The 15,724-nt window shown below is 57.7% G+C and overlaps 5 protein-coding genes across 5 annotated transcripts; 3 read left to right on the forward strand and 2 right to left on the reverse strand.

Annotated features, from left to right (window-relative positions):
- Positions 1-421: 421 nt before the first annotated feature.
- On the forward strand, positions 422-3,175 carry EX895_006084 (uncharacterized protein; the record flags this gene model as incomplete). The annotated part of the gene is made up of 1 exon (XM_029886676.1): positions 422-3,175. The coding sequence occupies one exon, from the start codon at positions 422-424 to the stop codon at positions 3,173-3,175; it is 2,754 nt and encodes a 917-aa protein (XP_029736989.1).
- Positions 3,176-3,400: 225 nt separating this feature from the next.
- On the reverse strand, positions 3,401-6,244 carry EX895_006085 (uncharacterized protein; the record flags this gene model as incomplete). The annotated part of the gene is made up of 1 exon (XM_029886677.1): positions 3,401-6,244. The coding sequence occupies one exon, from the start codon at positions 6,242-6,244 to the stop codon at positions 3,401-3,403; it is 2,844 nt and encodes a 947-aa protein (XP_029736990.1).
- Positions 6,245-7,005: 761 nt separating this feature from the next.
- Positions 7,006-8,805, forward strand: EX895_006086 (uncharacterized protein; the record flags this gene model as incomplete). The annotated part of the gene is made up of 1 exon (XM_029886678.1): positions 7,006-8,805. The coding sequence occupies one exon, from the start codon at positions 7,006-7,008 to the stop codon at positions 8,803-8,805; it is 1,800 nt and encodes a 599-aa protein (XP_029736991.1).
- Positions 8,806-9,018: 213 nt separating this feature from the next.
- On the reverse strand, positions 9,019-9,678 carry EX895_006087 (uncharacterized protein; the record flags this gene model as incomplete). Its single annotated transcript, XM_029886679.1, has 1 exon — positions 9,019-9,678. The coding sequence occupies one exon, from the start codon at positions 9,676-9,678 to the stop codon at positions 9,019-9,021; it is 660 nt and encodes a 219-aa protein (XP_029736992.1).
- Positions 9,679-10,184: 506 nt separating this feature from the next.
- Positions 10,185-15,269, forward strand: EX895_006088 (uncharacterized protein; the record flags this gene model as incomplete). The annotated part of the gene is made up of 1 exon (XM_029886680.1): positions 10,185-15,269. The coding sequence occupies one exon, from the start codon at positions 10,185-10,187 to the stop codon at positions 15,267-15,269; it is 5,085 nt and encodes a 1,694-aa protein (XP_029736993.1).
- Positions 15,270-15,724: the final 455 nt, after the last annotated feature.

Consider the following 15,724-nt stretch of genomic DNA (forward strand, 5'->3'; position numbering starts at 1 on the left):
ACACCCTTGTACGGAAACGTGCATTGGACCCTGAGATCTTATTGTGCTGTTCCCCTGAAAACAAAGGTATGTTTTGGCGCGCTTGGGAGTGAGGCATTTGAGCAGTCTATCCTCCTCCACAACAACACAGTGCGCAGCTGCAGCATGCGCAGCAAACCAACACACGGGCTGCCGCTGCTGCTGCTGCTACCGCCTACATGTGGCTCGCGGCTTTTCCTCATGACCTTCAACTAGGTCAGCTCGGCGTCGGGATGCTCTGATTGCTGCGATACAACCTCAACATCGCTTCTCTCATTACCAGCCCTCTTGAACTCATCGACTCTTCAAAGGTGTGTAGCTTGACTGTTACCACAAAGCAAATGTAGCGCACCTGAACCTCCAGCATACGCATGGCCTCGAGATCAGCGTCTTTTTCGCCACCATGAGGAATCGCAACGAGGCCACTCCTCTCTACGGCTGGACGTTCCACCAATCTCACGATCAGGCCACCGTCCTGTTCCTCGTTCCGCACACAGTCTCGGCCAACGACCTCGACATCCGCATCGCAAGCGACCACGTCTCTGCATCCATACCTAACCATCCGCCCATCCTACATGCCAAGCTCTACGGTCGCGTCAACACCGAGACTTCCACCTGGAGAATTGCGGATCGAGATCGTGCACGAAAACGCCAAAGCAGATCCGTGGTACGCTCCTCGCAACCGACCACAAGTACATCAGGATCTGGGTCGGGCTCCGTTGCGGACCAGGACAGGCGTCGAACGCAACGAGGCTCGCGTCAAAACCAGACCGTCGGACCTTCTGAAACCGTTTCGTCTGAATCGCATGTTCATGTCGAGTCCTCGACTACATCGCAATCCAGCTTGTCCGCGTCCATGGTCTCGTTGAACTCGGGCTCTAGCTACGAAGTCCTCTCGCACTCGATCCCATCGACACTGCCACTCCATTCTGCCGGCCCTTCCACCGAATGGTCTAGCGGCTCCAGCGACCTGGGCTCCTCTGACTCTGCCGAAGCAGGCCTCATTCAGAGCGTTGTCTTGTCCGACCCGGGCGACATGCGCGGTCGTGGCGACGAAGCCGCTCCCACCTTTCGGTCTGCCGGCAGCGTGGACCTCAGAAGGTCGCAGTCGATCTCTGACCTGGCCTCTTCTTCGTCGCCTGCCTCTGGTTCGTCCGCCAATCCATCCGTGATGCCCCAGGCCTCGCCTCGCAGCGGCCCTCCCGAGGTGCGGCTGGTAACGGTGCATCTGGACAAGATCGATACCGGCATTTGGCCGTTGCTGGTGGTGGGTCCCGCACCTTTGCAAAGCTCGACGCTTCCCGCTCGCTTGGCTAGGTTGCTCGATTCTGACCTGCCTCGAAGCAATTTCCTTACCGAGTCTTTTATTCACGATCGCATCGTACATTACCGCAACGTACGCCAAGAGCAACAACAGCGGAGTGCGGCTCAGCTGCAGCTTAACCAAGCGCTTGAGGAGGCGCTCAGTGCTTTTGAAGGGGGCGACCGTGTGCTGGCCGCGATCCGAAGTGGAATTGATCCCATCACGTATCATACAAGTCTCCGCGCGCGCTTTGACGGTCTCTCTCGGAACAGCATGGACAGCGATGAAGACTATGGACCGAGCACTAGCACGCTCAGCATCAACACCATCGGCAGCGACGAAAGCGCCACTGTCCTCGGCAGTCGAGTCGCTAGTCTCTCGGGAACGTCGCTGGATCTCCACCGAGCTCGTCCCAATGCTGCCGATGCCACAGGAACCGATGCAGAGCACGAAGAAGAAGACGAAATCTTAGAGGCGTGGAGGGAGCTGGAGGTGCTGGCCAGATATAACATGGATCCCACCACACTGTCGTTGATCGGGCTGCAATTTACCAACGGATACACCGCGCAAAGAGCTTCCAGCCTCTCTGCACAGCCATGTAGAACCTCATCGTCTGGCATTCCGGACGCTTTCGAGTATTTTGCACGAGCTTGGAGGGCAGCAGATGTCAGCTTGGCCACTGAACGCTTGGTGCAGGAGTTTTTACCACTGCTCCCCTCCACGTCCCATGGTGCTGCGACTCCGGACCAGAGCGGCCAGCATGCCCACATCGCAGAGCCTTTCGAGACATCGTTACAGGTAGCTACAATGCCGCCGACTATCGACGTGATCGCGGATGCACTGAGGGACGTACTGCATTCCCATTCGTACATGTCACATCGACAGCGGGTGGTCGCTTCCCTTGGCGGGCCGAAGGCATTGGCACGTCTGTACCTTTCCTACGGCAGGTTGCATCTTCCTTCCCTTGCATCCAACCGCTCCCCTCTTGCCTTCCCGTATGGCCAGCTGACGAGTCCCTTTGTCGGCGGCGGACATGGTGGCATGTCCCAACCCAGCCATCCCCGAAGAATCTCCAGCCGAAAGCCAACATCGTCGACTTCAAGCCGCACTCCTAGTTTAGCCTCTTTGACATTTGGCGGCGTTGAGGGCGGCGTTGCTTCGCCTAACAAGGGCACTCGAGCCCCCAATTCTCCCACCATTGCAGATTCAAGCAGAGGTGTGTCGCCGGACTTTGCATCTAGTCATAACGACGCTAACAGATTCGACTTTTCCGATTTCCACATGCACACCGACCACAGCACAGCGAGCCAGCCGCCTGCGTTCTACTTTTTCCGCGAAGCCTGCCTACTCGACAGCGATGTGACAGATCAGATCAGCTCGGAAGAGTGGCGCGAGGCGCTCAACTTGGCTGCTGAGCACGAATATCGCCGCACAGCAGAGCGCGATGCCCTTGCGCAAGCAGAAGAGATGGGCAGCATGGCGGGCGACAGCGAGAGCGGCGAGCTCGCGTTTGAAAGCGACAGCGAAGCCCATCGACGCCGTGCGCAACGCCGATCCAAGCTTCGTGCCGCGCACTCTTCGGCTTCATCGGCGAGCGGCAAAGGCGGGCTCTTCAAGCTGGCTTGGCTCAAGGATGCAGACGCGACCGAGTCGGGCCGCAAGCGCAGTGGTAAAGCTCCTCGAAGAGCAGACAAGAGCAAGCGCCGCAAGGAGCGTTCGAGTCGAGCGCATCAAGACGCTGGCGTGATCAACTTTGTCAGCGGAGCCGCTCTACTTGGCGTAGCTCTGGCAGGCAGCGTTGCGGCTCTTGGTTGGTGGAGGCGCACCTCTGCTGCGTTAAATTCTTCTGCCTAGTCGCCGTCGAAGCGTCATCCTCTTCACAAATGGCTGTCTTGCGCTTGCTAGCATCTCTACATTCATTCCGAACTATGCCCGCGACCATTCCCAATGTATCCTACCTTTGTTTTGCCTCGTTCTCGTTCGCATTCGCATTCCTCACGCAAATTTCACCTCGTTCTTGATCAGTCATGTCATGCGTCGCATGCGTTGTGAGTCATTGCAGTGAACTTGCGATCGATCTCAAAGACCGATCCAGGAGCTGCGTCCTCCAGGGTTATGCAGCCTGGTCATGCCAATCTTGACCCTCGTAACGGGGGTTTGTGGCATTGCGCTTGCCTGCAGGCCACTCGTGCCCTGTGATGACTCGACTGGATGCTGCGACAGCGAGACGCTCGGAATCCTGGGCGTGTTGAGAGCATTGGAAAAGTTGCTTGCTTCCGCAGCGGTGCCGTTGGACCCAATCGACGAGCTAGCGTCCAGCGACACCGGTCGTTGGTGCTGCTGCCTCGCTGCTTCCAACGTGCTACTGGACAGTGGAAGGAACGCTTCGGCATTCCACTCGTACCACACCCGATCGCTCGAGGTGAGTCGCCACATGTGCACTTCCAGCTCCGAGTTGGGCGGCAGGTACAGCGGTTCGCGGAAGGGAAAGTAGATCGGAAACCAGCTCAGCATGTCCTTGGACCCACGCACAGGATCAGGATGGATGCTGAGCGTCACATTGTCGTACAAATGCGCTTCAAAGTAACCGGCAAGACCGTGGCATGTGCCGGCTTGTGGAATGTGGAATGTGTGCTTGGCTGAGCGGATGTTGTGGCCGTTGGAAGCTGGAAGGCCTTGCTCGTTGTACACGAGGGGCGTCATGGCGGATGGACGGTGTTCGAACGTCCATGACTCTTGCACCTGCTCCCAACTGAGTCGGCCTCCTCGAGCAGCAAGTAGAGCCACGTTCTGGAACAGGACGACGTACGGTGTTTCGGACGCCTTCTGCACAGCCGACGGCAGAGCCGCGTTCGAGCCATTCAGCACCTCGGTATGCAGCTTCGACGACGAAAGCGGCGAAAGGAACGCCGTGTACGACGACGGAATCGAGATGCCATTGGGCTTGAGGAATCGCATGGCGCCATCGAGGCATTCAGGCGACAGCTCGTTGTCGCCAAAGCTGCCCAGCAGTTCGCTGACGACAATGTCAGGTCGCTCTGCCATGCTCGAAGGGACGGGGTGTCGACGCATATCGCCATGCTGCACCTTGACTTGATCGCCCCATTCGAGCGCCTGTCTCTCTTGCAACGTGACGAGTGCATTGGGGTTCTTCTCCAACGCTACCAGGCGCACTGCTCGCCCGGCTCTGTCTGCGGCATTGAGACAACGATCCACGAGAGGTCCCCTTCCTGCGCCACAGACCCAGATGAGCGTGCTCGAAGTGACGGGTCGATCGAGCAGCGCCTTGCACACAGCTTCTTCGTACAGAGCATACTTGACCGGGTCGCGCTCAAACACCTCGTACGTCGTACCTTCCAGGTTGTCCATCAGCGGCTGGAGCGGTGCTTGGAGCCAGTCGGTATAACCGCGGGCAAACGAGTCGACAGCTCCGTCCGGCGGGGTCGCCTTCTCCAAGTGACGCACGTATTGCAAGTAGGCGAGCGGGCCGCCTCTTGAGTGCGTTGGCGGTGGGCTTTGGACTCCACTGAGCACAATGGTCGGACTCTTCCTGAACATGGAGCGAATGAAGGCCTGAGACGCTTTGGAGAGGACAGGGAAGCCCTTTGCGTTGGCGAGGTAAGACGCACTCGGGACCCATAGCATGCTGACGGGCTCAGCCATCCAGCGGGAGAGGATGCTAGGTGCAGGCAACGGACATCCGAGATCGAGTGCGACCTGGAGACGCGTGTTGTACGAGCAGAGCTGTCGAATCTGCTCCCACGTCTCCCAGGCCCAGTCGTCTTCGGCTCGTAGCAACGCTGCCGATGAGGCTGCGCTGGCGTGAGACGCTTGCGAGCTGGCTGAAGCCGTGCTACCAGCTGTGGTGGATGCAGTGAGGCCGTGCCCGTTCTTGCCGTTCTGACGCGCGAGGATCTTGTTGAGCAGATGCGGCGAAGAGATGGGCAGCTGGATGGTGATTGTCATCCACGAGCCTGCAGGTGCCGTCTCTGCGCTCCCGCTCGCGAGACAGGAGTTGAGGGCGCGAGCATAGTCGGCCAGGAACGGTCGACGAGCAGGTTCAGACGAGGGCGGAGGCACGACAACGTTGGAAATACCGAGGTAAGAGGCGTAGGCGAGCTCTTGTCGAAGGGCCAATTCGCAATCGAGACGAACACCCTCGTCGGAAGAGTCGAGCTCGATCCATGGACTGGCTAACGCTATGACACCCTCGGTCTCCTCGAGCTTGGTCAGGTTGACTTCGGAGCGTTTGAATGCGGGAGCTGTGCGCCATTCTTCGGCTTCGCGGGCGATGGTAGCAAACGTCTGCGCGGCACTGCTGCTGGCCGCGGGCGAGGGAGACTGCCTCACGCCACCGGCAGAGAAGCTGTTGAGACCCTGTCGACTACTGCTTCGCGCCAGTGATGCTGGGCCTGATGTCATCTGTACCGATGTCAGTTGAGGGGGTTGTACGGCCGAGGAGCCAGATGCAGAAGGCACATCCGCAGGATTGGCGAGGCAGAGGCGTTCCCATCGCTCCTTCCATCGCTCGTTGGCGAGTTCCACCACGATATGGTCGTATCCCTGCGACCGCGACAGAGCGAGCGTCTTTTGTGCGGGGCTGAGTCCGTGGAGCGCGGCTTCTGTATTGGCATCGAGGTCGGCGGTGAGTCCGAGTGCCGCGGGCGCAGGTCCCGTGGCTGTGTGGAGGGCATTGGCATGCGATGCTTCAGGTAGCGTCGGAAGCGCCTGAACGTTCTGCTGGATGTGAGAACGTCGGTTCGGATTGCCCGGAAGTGGCGCGGCGCCTCCCTGTGCTAGATGGATTTGGTCGACTGCCGAAATAGGAACGTGCAATGCCACTGAGAGAGGCGGTCGAGCCGTGCTCTCCGTTCCATTGGTTTGCAGCGTCGCCTCCACCGCTGCCATACTAGAAGACGGCATCGCGAAGGAGATCAATGTCGGTCAGACAGTGAGTTGGTGCGGTGATGGTGATGAGCGAGAGGTAACGTGATAACTGTGATGGTGTGATCTTGTGAGGATGCAAAGTCACAGGATGCCAAACGGTGAGAGCCTTTTTTTTGTTTTACTCCGCGAGCTGCGAGCTGCAAACAAGACCGTGACGCTCAGGAATGATGAATCGACTCCGAGACCAACACTCTGAAAAAGAAAAAACATGCTGTTTGCTTCAGAGCCAGCAACAGGCCGAAATTTGTGCTGTCGCCTCCCTCTCTACGCGCAAAAATACAACAGCGCAGTTGGAAAACATACAGTAAATATTTAAAAACTCAAAGGACAAAGCATCACACATTCGGGCGGGCGCGTGTCACGCTCTGGAAGGACTGCGTTGCAGCCCAGCCCGATTTCCAAGAGGCGTTCGAGCTTTGGCCTCACGACAAGTAGCAGACGCAATCGTTCGTTCGCCTCATGTCGCTTTCTCCACATCTCTCACCCTCCCACTTCGGCCTTACGTGATCTCGACTCGCAAAGACAAGCTGGGACCAACTCCAATCGGAACTGCTCGAGGCCAGAGGGAGTGGTTCCTCAACCTCGATGCTGCCAGCAGACATCTGAGCACTTTCCAGCTATCTCGACCGAGGGCCGGCGGCCCGTACTGCTAACTTTCTGCAGCTGGACGGGAGCAGCAGCCGCACTCACCACTGCGTAAAACTCGTCTGCATTTGTTACCCACGATCACTTTCGTTATGTCGAGCTACGCCAAACTCAAGGAGATGGCACTTAAGAAGGCCGAGGAGGAGCAAGCCGCGCTCAACAAGGAGCGGGAGCGCAAAGAGCGAGAGGCAGCCGTCAAATTAGCCGCACGAGAAGCACAGGAGAGGGAGCAAAAGGAACGGGAGCGCAGGATCTTGGTTCAGCGCATGACTCGTCAGAAGGAGGAGGAAGCTCGCGAAAGGGTGCGTAAAGAGCATGCTGTCAAGCTTCAACAGAACAAGGTGGCAAGCGACGACGGTGCAGCTAGATCGACATCCGCTTCATCCTCCAAACAGTCGTTGTCCGGACTGACCAGACCCAAAAACATCAAGGCACCCGGATCCACTCACAAAGTCGACCTCTCTGATCGGCTCAAAGCCAATTCGAGCAACGGCAGTGCGGCGCGGAGGAAGCGCAAGGCCGACCAAGATGATTTTGTGGGAAATCGCTTGGAGAAGATCAGCGCAAGCAAGACGGATCGCAAGGCGTCGTCTGCATCTGCAAGTGCTCCAAAGAAGAAGGCAGTCCCCATGACGCGCGAGGAGAAGCAAGCCATCAAGCGTGCTAGAGAGTTTGGCTCCATCCCCCGGCTGCCTCCCATCGGCCGCCTCAGTGCAAGCTCGGATTCGTCGAGATCAAGCCCAAATCTGGGCGTCGGAGATGACAGTGCGGGACGACTTTGGGCACGTTCGCACCTCGCCAAGGACAACGGGCTCGTAGCGCTCGGCACAAAGAAGCGAGATCAACGCTCGATTGACGAGATCGAGCGTGACCTCCGAAGGCTAAAGGACAGCAAGGCGAAAGGAAAGAGCGACGGCCCCTCGCAAGCCGAGCTCGAGCGCGAAGCCGCCCTGCTTCGAAGGCAGAAGGCCATGGAAGAGAAACGAAGAAGCGATCTGGAGGCTAGAGAGAGGGCAGCACTCATAAAAGAGACCGACAGCGCCGACGATTCGAAGGACGATCTCTTTGGATCCGAAGACGACGACGGAGTCAAGGTCGTGAAACGTACCAAAGCTGCTCCATCGAAAACAATCAACAAAAGCACAAGCCATGTTCCCGCCATCAATACCCCTACGAATGGCTCGAGCGGTGCAGCACAGCCAAAGGAGCCACGATCAATTGTAGGACGAGCTCCTGGAGGCATCAACCCCGCCGACTTCCTGCCTGGTGCACCTCTTCGCCCAGAAGCGATGGCACGACTCAGTCAAAAAGCGCGGACAGCGTCTAATTCTGCATCGAACCGCAAATCGCCGGATCCCGATTCTGTATCCAAATCGAAGCGGCCGTCATTCGATTCAAAGGCAGCCTCACCCTCAGCTGCAGCAGCAATTTCACCCGCTGCTCCACCGAAAAGAGAGACGGCACGGGATCGCTTCATCCGAGAACAGGAAGAACAGAAGAAGATGGCAGCAGGCCTCGCCAACGGCCATGAACGTAGAGGTGGTCGACTACGATCACAGTCGCCCGATGAGTACGATAGCGAAGAGGGCGATTACGATGACGAGTACGACAGCGAGGGAATCGATGACGACGAAGAGGATGGCAGCGGCGGTCGAGGAGGCAGTCAGAGCTATCGCGACGAGATCTGGAAGATCTTTGGCAAGGACCGCAAAAAGTATGCGAGCCGGATCGTGGACAGCGACGACGATATGGAGGCGGACGCAGCTTCGGTTCTGCAGGAGGAGCTGAGAAGTTCAAAGCAGGCGCGCGAGGAAGACTTGCGAGAAGAGCAGTTGGAGAAGCAGCGCGAACGCGAAAAGCTGCTCCGCAAGCAAGGCTCCAAGCGTGGTTAGACTTGTCCACCATCGAGACGGTCTCAGTTTGACAGCCACATCTCCTCATTTCTCATGCGTGTGCACCTTCACCTCAACGCAATGGACAGTGACATGCAAATTCGCAAAGTATTTAGTGTACAAACCGCCCGGACGATTCGGACCGAGCAAGTAGATCCTTGTCGAATTCCGGGTAGCATGGTCGTGATTGGTGTGTCAAGGTCGATTAGCCCTCTACTGGAGCTGTAGAACCCACGCCGAGGCCGGCTGGATCCTTCGATAGTAGTTGTCTATTGTCTCCGCCACTTGGAAGCCGAACTTTTGATAAAAGGTGCGCGCCTCGTCGTTGGACGTCTGCACATGGAGGTAGATGGACTCGACCTTGACCGTCTTCTTGACGGGCTCCGGTTTAGTCTCCTTGCCGTTCTTGTCCTTCTTTGGCTTAGGAGTGGGTGCTTCCTTGTCGATGATCTGGATGTCTTTGCCTGGCCTTACATGGTCAAGAACATGCTCCAGCAGTGCCGATGCGATTCCGAGGCGTCGGTACGGGGCCAGGACACCGAGGGTCATGATGTAGATGCGAACAACACCCTGGGAGACGGGTTCTAGGCGGCAGCAGATGGTGCCCACTGCGACATCGTTGAAGAGACCCAGCTTGCAAATTTCGGAAGCATCCGGATCCAAGACGTCCTTGTAGAAGCGTTCGGAGTATTGCACGGGGAAGAGGACGCTGTTGAGCTTTCGAAGCTGACCGAGGTTGTTGGGGGTGAGCTGCGCAACGTCGATCCTCTTTGGCAGCAAGGACCTCACGGCTGGCCGCGGTTCGTAGCTCATCGGAGGAAGCGGCCAAGACGACGAGGAAGAGGAAGCAGAAGAGGCAGCGGTGGCAATCATGCTCGATCGATGTTCCTCTCTCGGCTGAAGACGGGGCTGTGATGTGATGAGGAGGAGGCGGGTTGAAGGTGGAGTTGGTTGAGGAGTCGGTGGATGAAGTCGTGCTTTCTGCTTTCTTCGCGCTTTGCTGTGTGTGCTCGCGAGAAGGCGCGCCACGGCCGAAAAAGACACTAATTGACCTGCCATTGGCGGGAAAAAAAGTGGGGTTGGCGAGACACTGTAACCAAAACTTGCCTCTTTTAACTTAGCGAGCTGCATTTCCTATATGCACGAGCCTGCTGCACATCGCCGCCAACCCCTACCACCACAACCACAACAACCATTGCCATCCTCACATCCCCGGAATGAGTTTCGCTTTCGCTACTTTTATCTAGGAGGAGGGCTCACGGCCTTTGAACTCACTCGACGTGCACAGCGACTCTGCGACGAGTGGAGGCGAGACAACTGACGGAGGAGTTCGGAAGCCAATTCCGTGATATCCTGTCAGCCAGAGGCGCGCTACCACCATGCCGGGTCAACAGCCATATGACCATTACGGCGAAGGCTATCCACAGTCTTCACAGCCAGCATCCTCGTACAGTTCCGCATACCCCACCATCGAGCAGCCATCGGATCGGTATCACACAGGTGCTCGCACACAGTACGGACCTTACGACCCTCGATATCCCTATGGTCACCCTGGTCCGCCTACCCATCCTCGCAGTCCCTCATCTGCGACACCCTCTCCCGCGTACGAGTATCCGCAGCAGCACAATCCGCCTACCTCCTCGTCCTACTCGACAGCAAGAGCAGCTAACGCAACCGCAGACCAAATGAGTCGAACACAAGTTCGAGACGACGCTCCGTATGCATCCAACGGCTCAAGTTACGACTATGCTCAGCAACAGCAGCAGCAGCAGCAGCAGCAGCAACAACATCCTCGTCACTATGCCGCCCTAGTGGACCACAGCTACGGTCAGACAGCCAATCGGCCTCTACAGTACTCCAAACACGGCGCTCTCTTACACGACTCGCGTTCGTATTCTCAGACCTCCGCGCCGTCTCAGAGTGAGACCACGTCTAGACAAGACAGCAGATCAGAGCTGTACTTCCCGTCTTCGCAAAAAATCGATGCAGCGAGGCTAGCCGTGGCACCCGCAGCCGTTTCTTCCCATGCGTCTACTCCGCAACAGCATTTCGCAGATCATCGCGAGCCCGCCGATCGACCTGTCTCTTCGTCGGCCAGCGGAATCATCAGCTTGTATACCGATGATGCCGGCACACCGCTTATGGACCACAACTCGAGCTTTGCCTCCCTCTCCGTTGACCCTTCCATCCCAGCTACCTCGGAGGAGAGCCAACCAACACGACACCCGACACAACGAGCAGGTCGTCCACTTCCCGTCACTCCATCCATAAATCGATCAGAGCAGCTTCCATCACGCGGCACAGGCGCCTTGCATGCATCTGCAAATGTAACTTTTGGACCTGCTTCACCCGCGTACCGTGACCGAGGTGATGGACCAGCATCGTATGCACAGCAAGGCTTCTACAACTCCGCATCTCCACAACCAAGTGCATGGTCGCCGCCAATCACTCCCTCTGCTACCCAGCACGCTGCAGCTTCTTCCGTCTCATCCACCGGGTATTCTGCGCCATCCTGGAGCCCATCTCCGACGACGCAGGGCACTCCCGGCAGCTCCTACAGCCATCGCCCGCTGCCGTCAACAGCCGTATCAGTTGACCGATCCTTTTCACCCGCTCTCAGAGAGGGTGCGACCGCTTCGCCGCTCTCAACTTTCCGCACTCCCTCTATCACGCATCCCAGCGCTCGTTCGGCGTGGTCACAGGCTTCTCAAAGAGGCGACTCGGATAAACAGGGGTACCGAACCACATCTGCAAACCAGGCGCACACCGTCGACTCTGCTTACGATCCAGACTCGTTTGAGGTTGCTACCCCGGAACGAGGTGCGAGTCGTCAGCGCACGCGCAGCGAGGCATCCGATCTGTCTCTCAAACCTAGCCGATCTCATCGCCAGCCCTTGCCACCTATTCCCAGCTCCGCTGTTCCTACACAACAAAACAATTCTTTGGGTTACGGCCTTCCCACAAGGCCGAATACCGATCAGGATCAGCAGTACTCATTATCTGACCAGTATCAATCCCGAGTTCCATCGCATGGCGCTGTGCAGCGCCAGCCGAGCTATGCACCATCGCCAACTTCTGCCTCGCTGCCACACCTTCAGCAGAGGAGCGCAAGCTACAAAAAGGGGGATGGTGGCGAGCTGGCTCGGACGTACGGCCACGAGAGGTTTGATTCGCTTGCCTGGGAACCTGTCAACAGCCCGCCGGCAAATGCCAAGCAAGTGTCTCAGCAGGCGACTCGTACCAGCCGTCCCCAAGTGCTTGAGTGGTCTCTTCTGTCAACTGTAGCCCTGCTTCTGCGCGCCAACATCCCGCGCGGTGTTCAGATTAAAGGTAGCATCGACTACCCGAATAGCTTCACAGGCAAAGACGTAGTCTCAACACTTCAGGACCTGCTTGTGTCCGACGCTGTAGGCTCTCGACATGCTCTTGTCGCATCCGGCGACTCGTCAAGCGTACGGCATGTCGCCCTTTCACTAGCAAAATCGCTTAAGAGCCAACTCTTCTTCCACGAGGTAGACTGGGGAGGAAAAGAGCTGACCGACGATGTCGACGAGGTCTACACTTTCCTCGAGGACAGCCTCGCAGATATTGGCTCACCTCAAGATGATCCTGATGATTGGGCCGCTGGTCTCAATCACAGCTCAAATTTCGATGCGGATCTACAACTTTCCCTCGGAGCTGTTGGCACTGCCTTGGCCAACGGTGCTGGCAGGGGTCGGAAGCCAGCGCGGATGGCCGACCTCGACGACCTTCCCAATGGGGTTTTCACTCCTTTCACACAATGCTACTGCCCACTCTGCAGCCCCGGTCGATCCACCTCGTGCTACAGTCCATCGTGTCCCAACTCTGGATCGAGTCCCCTACGTCTGACGGTCACCGATATGGAGAGCAAAGGCGCCTCGCTTGGCGGTGTGTTGGACCACGGCCTGTCTGCCGATCAATCGCAGAAGAAGGCGTGGGCAGAGATTGTTCCGCCGGAACTTCTCCAAAACATTCCGCAGGCCGAGATCGCACGACAGAATGCGATCCTGGAAACCATCCAGAAAGAAGAGGAGTTCCTTGCAGATCTCGAATTGCTCGACACGCTCTTTGTGCAGGGGTTGCAAAGGCCTAGCGATGCCGGCGATCCACCCCCGCTGCCCATCGGGCCGGAACGCGACGACTTTATCCGCGAGGTGTTCGGAAATCACCGCGAACTGGTGATCCACATTCGCGCATTGGTCGAGCGTCTGCATATTCGCCAAAGAGAGGAGAACCCCATCGTCCAGACGATTGGAGACCTGTTCCTGAGCGCCTCTCTCGACTGGGGTGACGCGTACACGACCTATCTCGTCAACTATCCGCTCGCCATCAGCAGGGTCAAGCGCGAAATCTCGATCAATCCACGCTTCAAGGCCTTTGTCGAGGCATGTCGACGCCATCCAGCGGCACACAAGCATCCGCTTGAGAATTTTCTCTTTAGGCCACCAGCGCGTTTGCAGAGGTACCACCTGCATCTGGAATCCATCCTCAAGAAGACAGAGGAGGGCAACCAGGATTGCGACAGCCTGCAGAATGCCATTGACATTATCAACGATCAATGCAAGACAGCCCAGGCGGGTGTCGAATCGGCGGAGCTCAAGGTCAAGATCCGCGAGTACGCGTACAATCTCTCGGCCAAACGCAACAAGCAAGCCATTGACATGGATCTGCTTAACCCGGAGCGTCAGCTCATCCATCAAGGCAGGGTACTGCGAAAGCCGGATGCGTTTGACTTCGACTGGACCGAGCTGCTGGCGATCCTGTTTGACAATTACTTTATCGTCACCAAGCAGAAGCGCCTCGCCGAAGGCCCTGACGACGACAATCCTAACGTGGCTTCCTCATCCTCGGCAGCAGGCGCTCGCTTCGTGCTTGCCAAGCGTCCCATCCCCGTCGAGATGCTCGAGGTGAGTGGTCTGACCGAGTCGTCCATCTCGCGATCCATCGGCCTCAGCAACTTCCACATCAGCAGAGAACGAGAGGCTCGCGATTTTTGGCCGTTCACCATCTCGCATCTGGGTGGCAAAATCGAGCCCATCACCTTGTACGCGCCTTCCAAAGCTGCACGGGATCAGTGGAAGACCAAGCTAGACGAGGCGATTGGTCTGCGCGTGGCAGTGCAGGACAGCAACAAGGTGTTTGATCAGCACATCCTGAGCGACGACATCTTTGCCATCGCACCCACTGCCAGCTTGGAACCGGAAAGGCCTGTTCTGGGCGTCGACCCGAGCGTCTTCCACGGGCGTGTCAGCTGCGCCGTTCCCTTTGTGACCGCCGATGGCCGGCGTCTGGTGGCGGTGGGATGCGCCGACGGCGTTTGGATCGGGCTGCGAAGCGATCCAAAATCGTTGCGCAAAGTGTTGCATCTCAAGTATGTAACGCAGTGCGCGGTGCTCGAGTCGTTCGGCATCTTTGTGGTGCTTGCCGACAAGGTGCTCATTTCGTACAGTCTGGAGGCGCTCGTCCCGACGACATCCAGCAGCGCTTCGACCTTGCGCCCACCGCAGAAGCTCAGCGGCAATCGCGACGTGCTCTTCTTCAATGTCGGTGTGCTCAAGGACCGCACGTTGCTGATCTACATGAAGAAGAAGGCGAACGAGAGCGTGTTCCGTGCCCTAGAGCCGGTGCTGAACGCGCCTCGCGGGACCGAGGGCAAGTCTGGCTCGGGCTTCTTTGGCAAGTTTGGCAAGGACTCAAAGAACTCGGACTGGTTCCGCATCTACAAGACGTTCTTCATTCCGTCCGAGGCCTACTCGATCCAGTTCCTCAAGTCGAAGCTGTGCATCATCTGCGCCAAGGGCTTCGAGATCATGAACCTGGACAGCCTGCTCCCGGGGACGATTCCGGACTTTGTGCACGCGAATCGCGAAGACATCCGCGTCCAGCAGTTGCAGAAGCGCGTCGAGACAGCCAAGCCGCTAGGGATGAACAAGACCGCCGACGGCGACTTTTTGCTCTGCTACGACCAATTTGCGTGCTTTGTGGACCGCTTGGGCGAGCCGACACGACTGGATCAGATCATCGAGTGGGAAGGCTTTCCCAAGCAGGTGGCGTTCTCGGGCAACTATGTGCTGGCGTTTGACCCTCGCTTTGTCGAGGTGCGCGATGCGCTCACTGGACAGCTGGTGCAAATCATGCGAGGCCTCGATCTGAGCTATGTATCTGGCAACAGCACCGTCACTTCGTCGTCGTCTGAGAGTGCGCAAACAGCGGCGCTCGACGCCGATGCGAATCCGGTCATCTTTACACGGCGCGAGCGGGTGGCCGGGCGCATCCCCTTCGACTTCCAGCGAGTGGTGGAGCTGACACCTACTCGATCCGCCGAAGCGCGCGCCTACGCACCGCCGTTTCAACGCACTGCGACCGTCCTGTCGAACGGCAGCAGCTTCAATGGCCGTCCCTCAGGCCGTCCTTCCGCGGCGAGCTCTAGCAATTGGATCTGAGTCGGAAGCACCTCGTAGCAAATCATCTCAATTCGTTAGACATCCATGTAGCTTTGATCGTCGCTGTGTGAGCGTGTGTATTGCCTGATCTCGGTTCTGTGAACGCAAAATGACCCTGCATCTCTGATCCCGTTGCGGCGCTTGAGGTGCGATGTACTGTAGGTTGATCATCCCTGCCTCCACCGCAGAGAAGCGGGAAATAAGAGCAACACAGCAGCGCATCCGCAAAGCACACGCGCACACGCCACAGAAAGACCCTGAATTCGCATTTGGCTGAGCCGCGCTGCATGGACGATCTTGCTCTCGTGCTTCCATCATCACTTTCGCCTGCTTTCACCTTCGATCTGGTCCGAGCTCCTTCTCATTCTTGAAAGTGGACCTCGACGAGCAGCACGGCAACTCATTCCGCAGTTTGCGAGTCGAATGGCACGATGACCACCCACCATGCATGATCT

Source organism: Sporisorium graminicola, chromosome SGRAM_8, assembly GCF_005498985.1.
Source record: "Sporisorium graminicola strain CBS 10092 chromosome SGRAM_8, whole genome shotgun sequence".
NCBI lineage: Eukaryota > Fungi > Basidiomycota > Ustilaginomycetes > Ustilaginales > Ustilaginaceae > Sporisorium > Sporisorium graminicola.